The sequence below is a fragment of the Trichechus manatus genome, unplaced genomic scaffold (assembly GCF_000243295.1).
Source record: "Trichechus manatus latirostris isolate Lorelei unplaced genomic scaffold, TriManLat1.0 scaffold00054, whole genome shotgun sequence".
Taxonomy (NCBI): domain Eukaryota; kingdom Metazoa; phylum Chordata; class Mammalia; order Sirenia; family Trichechidae; genus Trichechus; species Trichechus manatus.
Window position 1 is genome coordinate 7,771,452 of NW_004443990.1, and position 17,006 is coordinate 7,788,457.

The 17,006-nt window shown below is 43.4% G+C and overlaps 1 protein-coding gene across 1 annotated transcript in view; it reads left to right on the top strand.

The window, feature by feature from the left end:
- The first annotated feature begins 5 nt into the window (after positions 1-5).
- MMD (monocyte to macrophage differentiation associated) overlaps positions 6-17,006 on the top strand; it is a 32,159-nt gene continuing 15,158 nt past the window's right edge. Inside the window, exons 1-4 of the mRNA XM_004377905.1 lie at positions 6-252; positions 8,790-8,871; positions 13,464-13,624; positions 16,821-16,895. Of these exons, the coding sequence (XP_004377962.1) occupies positions 227-252; positions 8,790-8,871; positions 13,464-13,624; positions 16,821-16,895 (344 nt within the window). The 5' untranslated portion in view covers positions 6-226. The remainder of the gene's footprint in view (positions 253-8,789; positions 8,872-13,463; positions 13,625-16,820; positions 16,896-17,006) is intronic.

Consider the following 17,006-nt stretch of genomic DNA (forward strand, 5'->3'; position numbering starts at 1 on the left):
GCGCCGGGGCCGTTTAAGCGGCCTCCCGCCCGCCCCCAGTCGCCGGGTCTGGCCCCCGCCCTATCCCGACCCCCGGCCTGGCCCACTCCGGTCCTTCTCTGCCGAGCAGGCTCCGCCTGGCACGCGGGCGGCCTCCGGAGCAGCCTAAGCCCATGAGGGCCGCGCGCCCAGCCACCGGTGCTGACGAGACGGAGCTCCCCGGCCCCCGAGGAGGAGCGGAGGATCAATGCGGTTCAAGAATCGATTCCAGCGGTGAGACGGATGGCGCCCCCTCCTCGCCTCGCAGCCCGTGTCGGGAGCGGGTCTCTATATCCCGCATCCTTCCGCGTGGGTCCCGGCTTCTCACCTGGATCCATCCCCCCCGTGGGTCCCACGCATTGGCCCAGGACCAGCTCCCGAGGGATTCCCCGCCCTGCTCTCCCTGAGCGATCCCCTTCCTCTGAGGACCGGGATCTTGTGCCTGACCTGGGTCCCCCCATCGTGATCTGTAGACTCAGATGCATTCCCAGACCCCAACCTTACCCTCCTTCCAGGGGATCCTCTTGCTCACCTGGTTTCACCCTCCCGACACCTCTCCGGGCAGGGCTCCTGCTCCCTCTGAACTCCAGCGGCAGGCGCCGGTTCCCGTTCCTTCGACCCTGACTTTGGCTTCCACCCCTTTTCCCCTAGGGTGCGGGGCTCCCGGGGAGCGCGGAACGGGGGCCGGCAGCTGCTGTGCCCTGCAGCGTGGTTTGCGGTAAAGCAGGGTGCTGGGCGTTTTAGATGCTTTGTTTGTGAACGGCCTTAGCAAAAGGGAAACTGAGGCACGCTCCTTTCGGCTTCGCATTGCCTGGTTCTGTCTGGGCCTTGCTGATTCTCGGGCTTATCGTCCCTGGGCGGTGCTATTTTGGGCACTGCGAAGGGGCAAGTTAACGTTCGGCTGGTGAGACCTGCTGTTGAGGCGCCTGTGTGTTAAGAAAAGAGGAGGAGGAACCCAGAAGGCGCCACCGGAAGGCTGGCCGGCTGCTCATTCACTGGAGAGCTGGTGGGAACTCAGTATAAGGAGGCACGGTGGCCTTTCTCCCGGTCTCCAAGGCTTTCTGCCGTCTAGTAATGGATGGAAGCTGGCCCGTGCTTCCGAGAGGAAGCTCTGGGTTTGTCTTCTAATTCTTTTTCGTTTAAGTAAGTGGGTGAAAGTTCACTTCTCCTGTGTTTGTGGTAACTCTCTATCCCTTTGTCTGAATCCTGTCTGAATCAGGCAGCCATCCCCATTCCCAGACATTTCAGTGACGGGGGGATTTGAAGGAAGAAAAGGAATGCATGAAGTCTTTCAAGAAGGTTACTGTAGTTGAGTTTTAGGCACTGGATTTTATTTCAAAATTTTAAACTGCAAATTTTTTCCTTTCCAACTCCGCATTTTTTCTTAGCTGTCCATTCAACCAGTATGCTTACACTACTTCATTCCTCTCCCAGTTCCAAAGGGTGATGGAGCCAAAAAGTGTATAAGAAGCGTTGTGTGGACTGTGCCATCAGCAGGGAGATCTGTTTGAAGACTGGGACTGACTTCTGAATATTGCTTGTCACTCAGGGTGTTGAATGCCTGGTACTACTGCCCCAGTGAGAACTTCCTGTCAGTGTTTCTAAGGGCAGAAAAGAACTGTGGTGTTTTCGCTTTGGAGCATGAGGTCAGGAATGAAGACTGGAAGGGCTTTAAGGGAGAAAGTGACATGTCTCAGGCACATCTTGCCATCCTGTGCGTGTGGTCTTTTTGATTTAGTTTTACTTCTCTGCACATCTGTGCTCTTCCTGTTTTCAGAGAAAATTGGCAATATTCTGTGAAATTACCCTTTCCTTATTTGATCAAGAGTTTGTATTGTTTTCCCATCCTGTAGGAGTCTTCTTTTTATTATTTGTTGCATAAATACTAAAATAGTGTTAAATGGGAAAAAAAATTAACATTCATTTAGGGTCCCACCATCTCAGCAGATTGAACTATCTTCTTTTTGCTGGACACTAATCTGCCTAGCCCTTCTTAGCACAGTAATGTAATTTTGCGCCTTGCTTTATCCATTACAAAATTAAAAATAGAGGCATTTTCTTGGGCATAGACTTTTGGTTGCACAATATTCTGTTCAATACATGTTTAGCAGTTCCTTTCCTGATGACATCTAGACCTACCCTGATTTTCTTTGAAGACTGAGTGATCCCTGCAATTTCCTGTTTATGATAGGCTAGATTGGAAGGATATTTTCCAAGGGTCAATTTGAACTTGGAAGTAAAGCCTGCAAATGAAAACTAATAAAACAAAGTCCTGATTTTTGTGGTTCACACGTTAAAAGGTTGACAGTACTTTTCTGTACCTCTTAAAGCCATACTTAGTACATATCTTTCATAGCATTCAGGATTGTTACAGGTAGGGCAAATTGCAAAGGAAGTGGAGGCAGGGACACGTCATGTTTGAATAGATGTGTTCCTTCCCCTGGTAGATTTATCAGGACTCAGATTGAGGAGCATTTGACTGCAGTAAAAAAATTTCATTGGGCAATGGTTTGTAGCTGTGCCTAAATTACAAGAAAACCCTGAATACCTTGCTGGTTTTTTCATAATGGAGACTTGATTATTGTGGCTTTGGATCAACTTCCAGAGTTCTGCTATTTCTGCCCAGGAGGGCTGTAAGGAAACTTAACCTGCTGCCTGCTGCCCTAAGTGGAGCTCTTCACATGTGCATAGCTTCTCAAAAAGGCTAGGATGCGAGAAATTCCACTGGAATGCAGAGAGCTTCTTTTATCTCTTTTGCTGTATTCCTTCCACACTTGGGTCTCCCCACAGGACACGCACACGCACACGCGCACACACACAGTTATTCTTTCCCCTTCACATTATCTCTGGCTGATGATAACTGCTAATGTTTATTGAGTGCCTGTCTATTGAGTGCCTGTCTGTGCTAGGCACTGTCTGGGTGCTTGTCTATTACTCATCTCATCCTCAGCTGTAACCCTGGTAGACAGTTTATACCCATTTAATAGAAGAGCAAAGAGCAAACAGGGTTAGAAAGTAAGGGGAACTTGCCCTTGGTCACATGGCTATGAAGGAACAGACCCAAGGGTTCACGTTCATGTCTTTCTACCGCCCATGCTGCCAGCTCACCTCTGCACCACATCTGTGTGTCCATCAGGGAGGTTCAGGACCCAGAAAGCTTCTACTTATCTTCTTGCTGTTGCACATTCATTTTTCCAGCCTTGCAGCCAAAAATCCAAGGAAAAAAGATGTTCCTTTCCTCAGCCCCTGCATTGTGATCAGCTTTAAAAATTGACTACAGGCAGTCCCCACCTTACGAACGAGATCCGTTCCTAACTGTGTCTTTAAGAATTTGTAGGTAAGTTGGAACAGGTGCATAGGGTTCTTATTTAGCCTCACTTTAGTGGAGCCCTGGTGGTGCAGTGGTTAAGAGCTTGGCTGCTAACCAAAAAGGCTGACAGTTCGAATCCACTCAGCCGCTCCTTGGAAACCTTATGGGGGCAGTTCTGCTCTGTCCTAGGATGGCTGTTCAGACTCGACCCCAATGGGTTTAGTGCAAGAAAAGGCCTGCAGGCTGTTCATTGATTTAAAAGCTGCCAGTGAAGGTGATTGTGAGGAAGAATTTGTTGCTGAAAAGGTGGCATGGTGGTTAAGAGCTCGACTGCTAACCAGAAGGTTGGCAGTTCGAATTCACCAGCTGTTCCTCAGAAACCCTATGGGGGGCAGTTCTGCTGTATCCTGTAGGGTCACTATGAGTCGGAAACCACTAAGCTTTGGCAACAGGTTTGGTTTTTGGTTTTCAGTTGTTTCAAACTGAGGGCAAATCTATATAACATTAAAGGGCAAGTAGGAATTATCCTTAAGGTGGAAGTTAGTAACCCGGGTACTGCCTGTATTGGGGTTGGGGGGAACATCTTATTCTAAAGGGCCTGCCTGTTGTCTCTTTTGCCTGTTCTCAGGGCACTGAATCACTGGCATGGAGTAGTCACCTTAGATACACATTCTCCTTTATTTAGTAATTAAATCAAGAGCCTCTCACCACTGTGACCAGCTCTATCAGTGGACACTTTCCTTGACAAGTGTCATTCCAAGGGTGAGCCTCCATCATAAACCCATTGCCACTGAGTCGATTCTGACTCATAGCCACCCTATAGGTCAGAGTAGAACTGCCCCACAGGGTTTCTAAGGCTGTAACCTGCCATATCTTTCTCTTGCGGTACAGCTGGTGGGTTTGAATCGCGGACCTTTTGGTTAGCAGCCAAGTGCTTAACCACTGCACTACCAGGACTCCTTCCTCCATCATAAGAGGTAGCTGATTGGTTAACAGTAAGGTGCTATGGGCAGGGCTCAGCTTACATTGCACCATGAAGTGATAATGAAAGAGCCCTTGGGATGTCCACTGTCTTGTCCTTTTAAGAATTTTCTTTTCACAAGTCAAGGTTCTTCTGGCTCGTAGACTGCCTGTTTCTCTCTGTTACGGATAGACAGGGAAACTGGTTAACTTTGGGATATCTCTCAAGATAAAATAGTTTCGCAGAGTTGAAATGTCTATCTTTCTAGTCACCCATTCAACAATTATTTATTAAGCACCAGCAATAAAGTAGACATTGTGTTTGGGTTGCAAATGAAGAGGTGAGTAAGTCAGTCCTGGTGGAATTCTTACTACAGTGGGAGAAGATAAAATAAAAAATAAGTTCAAAAAATAAATCAGGTCATTACCAATTGTGATAAAAGGCTCTGCTGGGGTGGGGAGGCTGGAGTACTACTTTGGGTAGGTGATCAGGAGAACCTTTCTAAGGAGGTGACATTTGTGCTTGAAGGATGAGAAGAGCAGAGCATTTGGGAGGAGAATGTTCCAGGCAGAAACCAAGAGCACATGCAAACACCCCGAGGCCAACCAGACCTTGGTGTGTTTGAGGACCAGAAAGGAGGTGGAGTGACTGGAGTGTGGAGAGTGAGAGGAAAGTGAGGGCCAGACCACGCAGAGTTCATAGGCTGCTGAGGAGTTGTTATCCTAAGTGCTTTGGGAAGCCAAAGGCAGGCTTTTAAGCTGGGGTTGGGGTGTGTGATATCTGTTGTTAATTGACTACTGTAGCTCCTGACAACCAGAGGGACCCATTAAGAGACTTCGTATTTTTACAGACCAGAGATGCTCCTGTCTTGATGTAGGTGGTAGCTGCGGAACTGTATAGAGGTGGACTGATTGGAAGTGTATTTTGAGGGCAGCGTTGCATTTGGAGAGTGAGGAACACATAGGAATCAAGGACAACTTCTGGAATTTGGTCTTAGACCTCGGACATGGTGGGTTGCCGATGCACTTTTAGAGGGTGCAGCGCTTTGAGCCAAATTTGAAGAGCTTCCCGAAAAAATCAGCCATTGAAACCCCTATGGAACACAGTTCTACTCTGACACGTGGGTTCGCTATGAGTCGGAGTCAGCTTGACGGCCACTGGCTTTTAAGGAGCTAAGGAGTGTCCCTGGGTCTGGACATGTTCTTCCCCTCCATAATTTTGAAGTTCCGTTAGGGGGTTGAGAGAGGCATGGGACATAGGACCCTGAGCAAGGGGGAGACAAGAGAGGGCTGACAGAAAAAGTGAGGGCATAAGTGAACAAACCTTGCGTCACTAATGGCCTTGTTAAGTGTAGTCTCTGTATCCAGTACTAAATCACCTTCCTCTTACCCCCTAAAGCTTGCTGGAATACTCTATTAGAGCATTGGGTAACCATTAAGGTTACCAGTTGCTTTGAGTCTACTCTGACTCGTGGGAACTCTATATATGTCAGAGGAGAACCGTGCTCCACAGGCTTTTCAGTGGCTGATTTTTGTGATGCAAGTCACCAGGCCTTCCTTCTGAGGCACCTCTCGGTAGACTTCAGCCTTTCAGATGGCAGCCTTAACTGTTGGCACCACCCAGGGACTCCATCATTGGGGTTACTCTGCATTAAATGTGGGTACCAAAAACCAAACCCGCTGCCATCGAGTTGATTCCAAATCATGGCAACCCTATAGGACAGAGTAGAACTGCCCCATAGGGTTTCCAAGGAGTGGCTGGTGAATTTGAACTGCTGACCTTTGCAGCCTAGCTCTTAACCAGTGTGCTGGTTAAGGCTCTGTCTTCCATAAATGGGTTCTGTTTTCCTAACACTTGACAACCCTTCTCTTTTCTTTCTTTGAGGAAGAGAATAGGTTCAGTGTGTGGGAGTTCATTTGCATTTTGCATCTGCTTTTCCATTTAGGTCTTAGGAGTGATTTCTTCAGGACGGTTTTGGAGGAGGCTTGATTATACCCTGGCAGGCCAGAGAGAAATGCAAAAATGGCATTGCAAATGTTCCTGCAGAACAACTGTGTTGTCTTTCCCACTGAGCCCCAGTGAATTGTTCTGAGGAGAGTTGCTGCTAGGATAGCTGCTCTTACCTTTCCTTTTTGCCTGAGTCGTGCGCTGTCCGTCATGAGAGACTATCTTAAAGTGAGATATTTTTCTCTACAACTTCTGCCTTTATTTTTAACCAGAGGTATTCCAGGTGGGCTGGGACTGTCACAGACACAGCCACCTAGCTTCTTTGCTTTTGTGAGAAACTGTGAAAGTCTGTCTGTGTTGCTGTGTAATGGCCTGACTATTTTTAGATTGGGCTGCCAGAGATATAAATTGCTATTTTAGTCTGCAGCCTGGTGGTGGGTAGACGAACCCTACGTCCTGCACCCTGCACAGAGAGCTTTCAATTTAACCTAACCTCAACCATCTTGGAGCCTTACTCTTTACCCTTTAAAATTCCTAATAGGGTATGCTACTTACAGCTCTGTTGTTGTAGCTCAGGTTAATGATGCCGTAGATCCTTGAATGCTTGGGATACTTCTAAAGCATTCTTCCCAAGAGTGTAATTATTTTCCTTTTAACTAGTAAGAGCTTACGGCAATACTCTCGTCCCTTAGGAAATTAGTAAAATTATTTACAGGATTATCAGGGGAGAAGAGATGATGCTAGAAATTTTTTTATCAACATGAGCAGTTAGCTTGGATAAATTCTGAAGCTGCTAACTGTACATTTCTCTTAGTTTTCAAACCATCTGGTGGATTCAATTCAGTAAGTAGCTGTATCACACACCAGTTAGGTAGCTAACGCATTAATGATCCAGGTAAAATATCACTGTCCCAAATTCATCCCCCAGGGGATTTTCCACCTGATCTATATGGATGGGTTTACCAGAGACTGCTATTTTATTTTTACTCATTTGATCTAAGGACAACGGGTTCTTCTTAATTCAGGGAGAATGTGTTGGCTTGTTTTTTGTTCCTAAACTGGGCATTATTTAGAATGGCTTGACCATGCATTTTAGCCAATTTTTGGCATCCTGGCTCTGCCATTTGGTTTAGCCTGGTACCATTTTTCTTCTTCTGAATTAATGAGGTGTACCTAGTCAGAGCTCATTAGTGGCAAGTAACAAAAACCTACCTTGAACTAGCTGGAGCAGAAGGATGATTTGTCACGAAGAGCCTGTTGACGTCTCGTGGACTCCCAAGTGCAGGGAGGGATGCAGCTGGGTCTCCAGACTTGAATGCTGTCAGGACTCTTTCACCTCCGTTTGCTTCTCTGCATCTGCTTCTTTCCTCTTTTATTCAGACAGCCGTGTTTTTCTCCTCTTGAGTTTACATCCCTCTTTTTCCAGAGAACAGCTTCATGAAGCTTGGCTTGGGATGGGGGCGGGTGGGTGATGAGTCTTGGTTGTGGAGGCATCTTACCCAAGTACGTAAATGGAAACATGGTATTCGACTCTTCAGGTTTTGTGCGATTCTTGTTTGTCACTGTAATGCTGATTGTCACAAAGCTAGCCCAAAAGGAAGCGTGGAATCTGATTGCATGTCTGTGCGTGAGGAGATTTTGATACTTACATGCACACATTTGTGTATTTATGTGAGTTTTATAGCCAGAATATCAGATATTAGTCATGTGTTTGGTTTTTGAAGTAAATTCTTTTAAATAAGGAAGAGTACAGGGGAAAAAAATGTACCTCCTGTTTTAGGTGGCCTACAGGTAGCTGGTATCATTTATTTAATTTGACTGGTGCCGGAACAGGTACGTAATACAGGAAAACTAGTTGGACAGGCTTGCTAGTTACGTAGGGTTCAAAGATCTACATGTATAAAGCCTTATAAATTTTGAGAGAGACAATACAGTAAAACCTGTGAAAGCTGGAACCTATGAAGGCGGAAACCTGTCAGAGAAGGAAAACTCAAGTATTTTCCAGTAAAACGAGCGATAAAAAAGTGGTAAGATTGCACCCTGTCAAAGGTGGAGAACTTGAAAGACCGGGAGAAGCAAGGCAGTCCTGTCAAGTTCTGGCTTTCACAGGTTTCACTGTAGAAACCTTTCAGATATATTGGATTCCTTTTCATTTAATGACAGCAATGAGGAATTTTAAAGTTTAGAAAAATTCTCTTGATTACTGTTAAGATTTAGTTGTGCCCACTCCCACCTTTTTTTTTTTTTTTTTTTTGAGTGTAGGGGGTACCAGTTGAAGGAAGTAAATGTAGTTTCTGTTTCTTTTCGGTTGGTAGAAGGTTTTTCTTTTGAATAAACTGAAAGAATCCTTAATCCAGTAAATTGGAGTATTTGCTTTAGGATCATTGCTATTGGCTTAGTTTACATCTCTTTAGTGGCTTTTTGTTCCTGTAACTAGGCATTTCCAGCAGTCACATCTTCATTTAGAATACGCCAAGCAACCATTGGCAGCCTTCGCCATTGTTCTTTACACGCTTTGAGCTGTTCCCACATGATGTCTTTTTGTTTCTACAGGTTCATGAACCACCGGGCTCCAGCCAATGGCCGTTACAAACCAACTTGCTATGAACATGCTGCTAACTGTTACACGCATGCAGTGAGTACAAGGTTTCTGCCACTTCCATCTTCCCCAAGGGCTTTGTGGGAGGAAGGGGTAATGATCTCTAGAAACCTCAGGACTGTTAGTTGGATTTACCCATCTCTGTGACCTTGCCTACCAAGGTATCAGTGCTGGGTCATGTCACCAGAAACTGTGTGAGTATGCAGAACGCTTTGAGTGCCCTAACCTACAGTCAGCTCTGTCCTGGATTTGTTTTCTCCCGCAAGATCTTCTTTAAAAGAATAGTAATAGTAGGTACACTAGTTACAGGAAAACCCTGGAAACCTATTCATTAAGACTGTCAGCCCTGGAATGAAATGAATCGCCTTTTCAAGACAATCAACGGTATTCGTTGGCAAGGAAAATTCATAGTTTGTTTAAAGAGGTAATTTTTTTTACTGAGTGATCCCCTGTGTAAAAATGGTGTAGCGTGGCGGTGGCATCTGACTTCCTCTAACTTTGCAAGGGGGAAGCAGAATCAAGATCAACAGCCCAAGGCTAATTCCTATGAGGCAGAGGTCAGACGTGCTTCCACCCTCCCAGGGCACTCTCTGCTTCTCTGCTGGGTTCGATAATTTGTTGCAATGGCCGCACAAAACTCACAGACAATACTCACAATTATGAGGTTTATTAGGGAAGTAACAGATTACAATTCAGGTTCAGGAATTCTCAGGATACAGTTCTTCAATCAGGACAGCCTCTTCTGAGCCATGCCCACAGGCACACCTCTCTCTGGCCCCTCGCTCTCTGCCATGCTCAGGCAAGTGTTACAAAGTTCTTTCAGTTCTGCTGATAGGTGCCCAGAGGCATCCAAAGCCTCGGCCCGAAGGCGCTCAGCTCTAGATCTATGTGCAAACTTAACCGTACCAATTGTCCAGAGGCACCCTACTCCTCCAGCAAGCCTTTTGCCCAAAGGTGCTTAGCTCTCTCGCTCCGCTCCGTGGTTGGTGAGCCTAGCTTTGCTGCCAAGTGCCTGGAGGCACCCCTGTCCACCAGGAAGTCTGCCGGAAGGTTCTTGGCTCTCTTGCTCCACAGGTTGGCACACCCACTGTAACCACCTTGCTCTGTGGGCCAGGAAGCCCACCTTGCCGTCTCCTGCCAGTCTCCTTGTTTAGCTGCCTCTGCTGCCACCGTTTTTCTGCTACCGCTTCTTGCCGTCTTTGCTGTCTCCGGTGTTACAGCTCTCTCTCTTTGCCTCCCAGCTCTAGGTCTCAGTGCAGGAATCCTGGTTCCAATGGATGTGTTCCACTCCTCGCTCTTCTTTCTTGGTGGTAGTAGGTCTCCCTCTGCTCTGCAATTGACTGCTCTTTTAAGCCTAGCAGGATGGCAAAACTGACCAATCCCCTCATCATGGTTCCATACACCTTATTTGCATGGTTCTTCTCCCACAAGGGTGCTATGTACCTTATTTACATTATTAGTAAGATATCCAATCCTCTTGGTGAGCCACTAGCACCTTATTTGCATAGTTCTCACCCAGTTATTTGGTGAGAGTTACAAAGACTATGGCTAGAAGGGTCATGTTAAGTAATCTACTACACTGCACCCTGAAACAGGTAGCCACTTCCTCCACACACCTGTAGTGGCTATTGCTTCTCAGAGCACATATTATTCCATATTGCTGAGGAAAAGCAGATTTGGTCCGTAAATTCTCAGTTATTTTTTTTTCACGCTTATAAAAGCAAAACATGCTCATTAGAAGAAACTTTGAAAATACTAAAAAATATATAAAAAACAAAACTACCCAGAAATAAATTGTTAACGCTGGTACTTTTCTACTTTTTGTATCTGTGGTGTGTATGAAAATATATGTATTTTCATAGTTTTCTTACGTCATTATAAATTTCCATTATCACTGGTTTCATTATTCCCTTTGAAAGTTGCATTTAGTGAGACTTTTGAGGGAAAAGTGGTAGCTGGTGTATAATTTTGTTTTTGTTTTTGCTGTTGTATAGTTTGAAAACAAGAACTAGAAACCAATTTACTCCTTTAGTGAAGAATTTTTAGAACAGTCTAGTTTAATGATTCTAGACAGTTTTGGTATAATATGTTAGTTACTTACATATGTCATTAGAATAAAACTTGCTTCAATTCAGGTTGTACCTTTTCTTTTCTTCAGCCCCCTCCCTCAAAGAGTAAATAGTCACAGTATTTTCTGTAAAGGAACCATGAAGCGAAGTAAACTCTAAATAAATTACAGGTTTTGGTGGATTACTTTATAATCTCACAGAACAAAGCCATTTGGTCATTACTTGGCATAAATCAAACTTTATAAAGCATCTGTTTTGTGTATTATAATAGCAAATTGAGATACTACTTGGTAATAATTCATTTATCAGTGAATATCTTTTGTCCTTGGGTGCTGAAAAGATTTTTATTTAAATAATTACTATGCTAGAATTTTGCTAAAACTTTTTTCTTTAGGAAAAAAATTAGTGCCTGACATGCCTACCCTGGATTCCATAAAAGGGCTTAAATAAGGAAATTCCAAGTAACCTCTTTTAATGGACAGTCTCACCTGAACCCATGGCTTAGATTCTGGGGACAGAAAGGATTTAGTGGAATTCGCTAGAGTTGAGCTGACCTCTGTCCTTGCCTTAATGACATGCTCACGTGAAGGGAGCTTTGCAGCACGAGAAGATCAAAATGCTGAGAGCCCAAACTTGGTTTTAAAAAATGCATGGCCTCATTTGACTTTCTGCTGTAGTTGCCTGGGTATCCATCTTTTATTCTTGCCTACATTTTCAGTGAATTTGACGGAGCTAAAAGTAAATTAAATGCTTGAGATAGTAGTTTGTCCACAGGCCCCTAAGAAAATAAGTTTTTAAATTTTTTTTTTAAGTCTAGGGCAGGATTAGAATATAAAAAACATAGAAGTTTTAACAAGAGTTAGTTTATGTGACTTGTTTCTTCACTCATGGCTTCAATATATGCATCCAGTATTTTCTCCGGTTACCAACTGTACAAAAGACTAATGAAGGTTGCAGGAATAGTTGCACTGATAGTTTGATACTGTTGACCAATAAAATAATCAATGATGTGTCTGTTACTGAGCATAAAGTTAAGCATTTAAATATAATGGTTGTGGCCGTTGATGCACAGCTCACCTTCAGGAATAATATTTGCTTAGGATGGCCATAAGTAATCCTTAATTTATCTCTTCTGGATGTGCCACGAACTAAGGAACAGTTGCACAAACTGAAGGAAAGGAAAAACTGAGGAAACCTCCACATTAATTTTTTGGAAGGGAGAGTGTTATCTTATTAAACTTACTAACCTATGTCCTAGGGTTTTGGATTTCAGAGACCAGTAACATTTCTAAAACACACAAACAAAAAACTTTCATCATCATCACTTCATTAGAGAGAGGATGCTTTAACAGGAAAAAAAGTAGGAAAGGCATAATCTCAAAATAAAGGATACTCCTTTAAATCAAATTTTGCTTTATGAAAAAAACTTTATTGTCCTTAATTTTCTCCTTTTGGTCTGGGCCAGTGAAAACTTCAGCATTTGAAAATTCATGCTGATCTTATCTGGGGGACTTCATATTCTTTTGCAACAGGGCAAAAGTAGGTATTGGGGGGAAGAAAGATAAGAAAATTGCTAAAGTTTGTATTCTTTACCGGGTATGTTCTAGCATCAAGAAAAATATTTCTGCTATTACAAAATATGTTACTAATATGACTAGACCTTGAAATTTGTGTTTATGTGGAATATGAAATATGGTGCAAAATTCTCTTTCTAAGATTCTGATCTCTCAAAATTTTTTCAGTAAGTGGACCTAGGGAGTAAATTTCGCCTGCTTACATGAAAAAATCCAAAAACTCATTGCTGTCGATTCAGACTCATAGCAACCCTATAGGACAGAGTAGAACTGCCCCATAGGGTTTCCAGGGAGCGGCTGGTGGATTCAAACTGCTGACCTTTTGGCTAGCAGCTGAGCTGTTAACCACTGTGCCACCAGGGCTTCCATGAAAGGCACTATTAAAAATGAAATAACCCAAAAACTCTGTGTGGTAGCCCCCAAATTGGTAGAATGTACACGTCCAAACTTATCAGGACATATGACTTGAGCAATTGATTTTTGTAAATGGTGCATATACGTGATTCTGATTTGATTCATTCATTTAGCTTTTGCTGAAGTGTTGAGATTTCAGTAGCTCATGGGGGCAACAGGACAGGATATTTAAAAAGCAGGACCTCTCTTGGAGATCTGGATATATGCTTGCCATTTGCATATTTTAAGTAGTTAATCTAAATCCAATTAGAAGATAGGGTGAAGTATGTCTGTATTTAATGAAATTAGGGTAAAGAACATGTTTTGCAACAGTTGAGTAATGTTGCATCCTTAACTGCTTACTCGTGTGCCAGTTGGTTGGCACGGTTCCTGGGCACTGAACAGCCGTACCTGTTCCCAGTGCAGCAACTGACTACTTTATCCGGCTCTCATTATGATTACCTGGGAGAAGCAAATGTTTGTTTTAAAATTATTTTTTTCTGAACTTGTCCCTAGTAAACCTATGTGTTTTTAGCAAAGGTCTCCATTCAGTAAAACCCAGGATTTTTCATTTTCTTCACCTTTCCCCCAGTTCCTCATTGTTCCGGCCATCATTGGCAGTGCCCTCCTCCATCGGCTGTCGGATGACTGCTGGGAAAAGATAACAGCATGGATTTATGGAATGGGCCTCTGTGCCCTCTTCATCGTATCCACAGTATTTCACATTGTAGCATGGAAAAAGAGTCACTTAAGGTACAGTGGATGGCATGCTATTTCAACAGATAAGAATGGTTGACACAACATGTTCCTTAGTCTCTGATACCAGTGTGTTTTCTTCAGGTGATGGGAAAACCAAAGAAAAAACAAAGAAAACCAAACCCGTTGCCATCCAGTCGATTCTGACTCATAGCAATCCTATAGGACAGAGTAGAACTGGTCATAGGGTTTCCAGGGAGTGGCTGGTGGATTCAAACTGCCGACCTTTTGGATAGCAGCTGAACGCTTAACCACTGTGCCACCAGGGCTCCATCAGGTGATGGGAAGAGGAGACATTTTCCTGCCTTGTAGACTATAATGCCATCCCATTATTCAGGACGTTTGCTTTGGATTGACCAGAACTTGGGGACCTCCATGTGTATTTAAGAAAGCAAGCCTTTGCTCATGGTGGCAATAGTAGAGCATACTTAGCCTCAGTAACCACAAACAAAACCTCACTGGTTCCCAGCACTTACAGCTTAAAATGCTGAGAGGGCTTTTCTAATGCTGTCAAGCATACTAAGTATGCTGCAAGAGAGAGGAGCAGCTGCGGGGTAGTCAGAAAGTACATTGAACTTGGAGTCAGCACTCAGGGCTTTGAGTCCCAGCCCTGCCACTTAACTATGATCTTAAGTATGTCATTTGGCTTCATAGAGCCTCAGTTTCTTCATCAGCAAAATGAGAATAATAATGTGTGACTCACAGGGTCGTTATGATAGGCGAATGAGATAAAGTATGTGAAAATGCTTTGAAAATTACAAAGGACTATGTGATATAAGGAGGTATACCACAGCTTCAGTTTACTGTTTTGTCAAGTCCAGCTTTTAGGATTAAGTCTGGTGGATATATTCAAACAAAATTGACATATTTTGCTACTGTTAGCTGCCAGGTACTTTCCAAACAGTGCTGTGACCCTCAGCCCCCCAGTGAAAAGGGCATAAAGGCATCCCTCCTCTGGGTGAAGTATTAATTTGGGAGAATACAAAGAGAGCGACACACCATTTAAGTGGGAATGAGTTGCTTATTATACAATAGGCTAAGAGTGATTTAAAATAATATGAGAAGAATATACCTTTTGATTTTACAGAGTGTCCAAAAAAATCTCAAGCTGTTCAAACAATCTATTATTAAAAAGATATGCTTCATTTAAGAGCGGGATTTGGGGTTTATGAGATGATTACTGGTTACCTCCCATATGGAATCATAGAATTTTAGAGCTGAAAGGATCCTTAGAGATCCTCTAATCCAAACCCCTTAATTTTTACTTGGGGAATCTGAGGCTCAGAGAAGTGGCCTGACTTGCCTGAGTCAGTGACATCAGCAGAACCTGACCCCAGGACCTCTGACTGCCAGATTTGTGCTATTTTCACCAAAACCCTTCAAAGTATTGCATATCATTTGCAGTCTGCAACCTTTTCCTATAAGGTGACAGTACCCTGGGCTTAAAATAAAACCATAGCGTTGAATCATGAGGGTGTTCTGGGACACAGAGAGACACGAAATTTCCTTTCCTGGCTCTTGAGGGTACACTGTCGCAAAGCCCAGAGGCTAGTCCAGAGCAGAGCACTTCATTATCTTCTTGGCACAATCTAACCCTTGTGGTTTGCCTAGGCTGACTTGGCTTTGATGTCTAGATTTCTGAATCAATAAAGAGTTGTAGATGCCCACTTCAGTTTTCAGGGCCTCCCTGCCAGGGCCTAGAGAGGAAGGTGTAATAGAAACCAGACTCTCTTAAGCACTGAAGTAGCACTGCTAGAATCATAAGCCACGTGTAGGGTTTTGCCTTACATTTTTTTAATATCCAAGGATAGCCCTGATTTAAATAAAGGAGGAAAGGAAGCTAACGTTCATTGATTTCCTACTGGGTATGTGCTAGGTACTGGGCTAAACACACGGCCTACATCATCTCATTTAATGCTCACACATACTCTATGGTAGAGATATTATTTGCATTTTACCTGTGAGGAGAATAAGGGTCAGAGAGGTGGGTAGCAGATCTTGAATAAGATTCCGGGTCTGACTTTACCCACCGTAACAATCTAGAAAGCAGTCTTAGAAAGGCATCAAACCTGGCTAAAAAGCAGAATCACCCAAGGAGTTAAAAACCAAAAAAAATCTCTTTTTCCCTCCACCCTCTACTCCATCTTCCAGCCCTTCTAAATTAGAATCTTCTGGACTGTAGTCCAGGATTGTATTTTATAAGCCCAGGTGATTCAAACGTGCATACAAGTTTGAGAAGCTTTGGTCTAGCGTTTGATTTTTTTAGACCTATGACCTAAATTATTATGGAGTTAAACTGTAGTTTCTGACTAGTAGACTGAAAGCTATCCTTTGCTCACAAATATAGTTTTCACTTCTTCACCAACAAGTCAGTGCATACATGGTGAGGCAAGGTGCTCTACTACATCATAGCTATTAGCCCTTGGGCACTGAGAATGGATTCAAGACAATGCTGTGCACTCATGGAGGCTGGATTCTGTCTAATCCATTATGTGACTAGACGTCAGTGAGGCGAGATCTTTGCACACTTCCTGGCTTTTCCGCAATGGGAGGAGGAACTTGATGAGAAATCCACGTGGCCACCCTCTTGCAGCAAGTGTGCCTTTGTTTTTGTTATTGCTGTTGCCAAATTAGATTTTTAATTTTCCTTATTATAACTTACTGTCTACACTAGGATATTGAAAGTGAAAGCTTCTTAAAAGACACTTTAAGTGGAGTGAGCATGAAGAATGTGATGTCAGTTCAGGGAGTTTACTGAGTTCCATGACTATGTGCCTGATACAGTGATAGGGGCCAGAGAGTAGTCTCTCCTCAAGGAATTTCATTTTTACAGTAGATTGATAGAGCTCAAAAGAAATGCAAAACATCAGCAAAGACAGATTTTTTTTTCTTGTTTATTTGTGTTTACCACTTTATAGAGTTCCTGACCATTGTAAGGTCTGTCCATGTGTCTTATGCATGGTGAGAGTACCTATTGTATCTGGACCCTTAGAAGTAATGTAAAGTTTCTACCTGTGGCCCCACCTTTGTCTGACATTGTATTTAAAACGCTGTGTGACTTTGAAGGGGAAGTTTTAAATGCCCTGAGAAACTAGAACAAGAATAGAAATTGCAACATCGTGGAGTGATAACCTATACTTACACTCATAATTTGCTAAAAAATTTACCTAAGTCATTTTTTTCCCCTTACTAGGACAGTGGAGCATTGTTTTCACATGTGTGATAGGATGGTTATCTATTTCTTCATTGCTGCTTCTTATGCTCCATGGTAAGATACAATCTTTCTATTCTGAAGATAATGTTTTTATGATACTTTGAATTCCTCAGTCTTCCCTTCCTCCCTTACACACACACACACACACACACACACACACACACA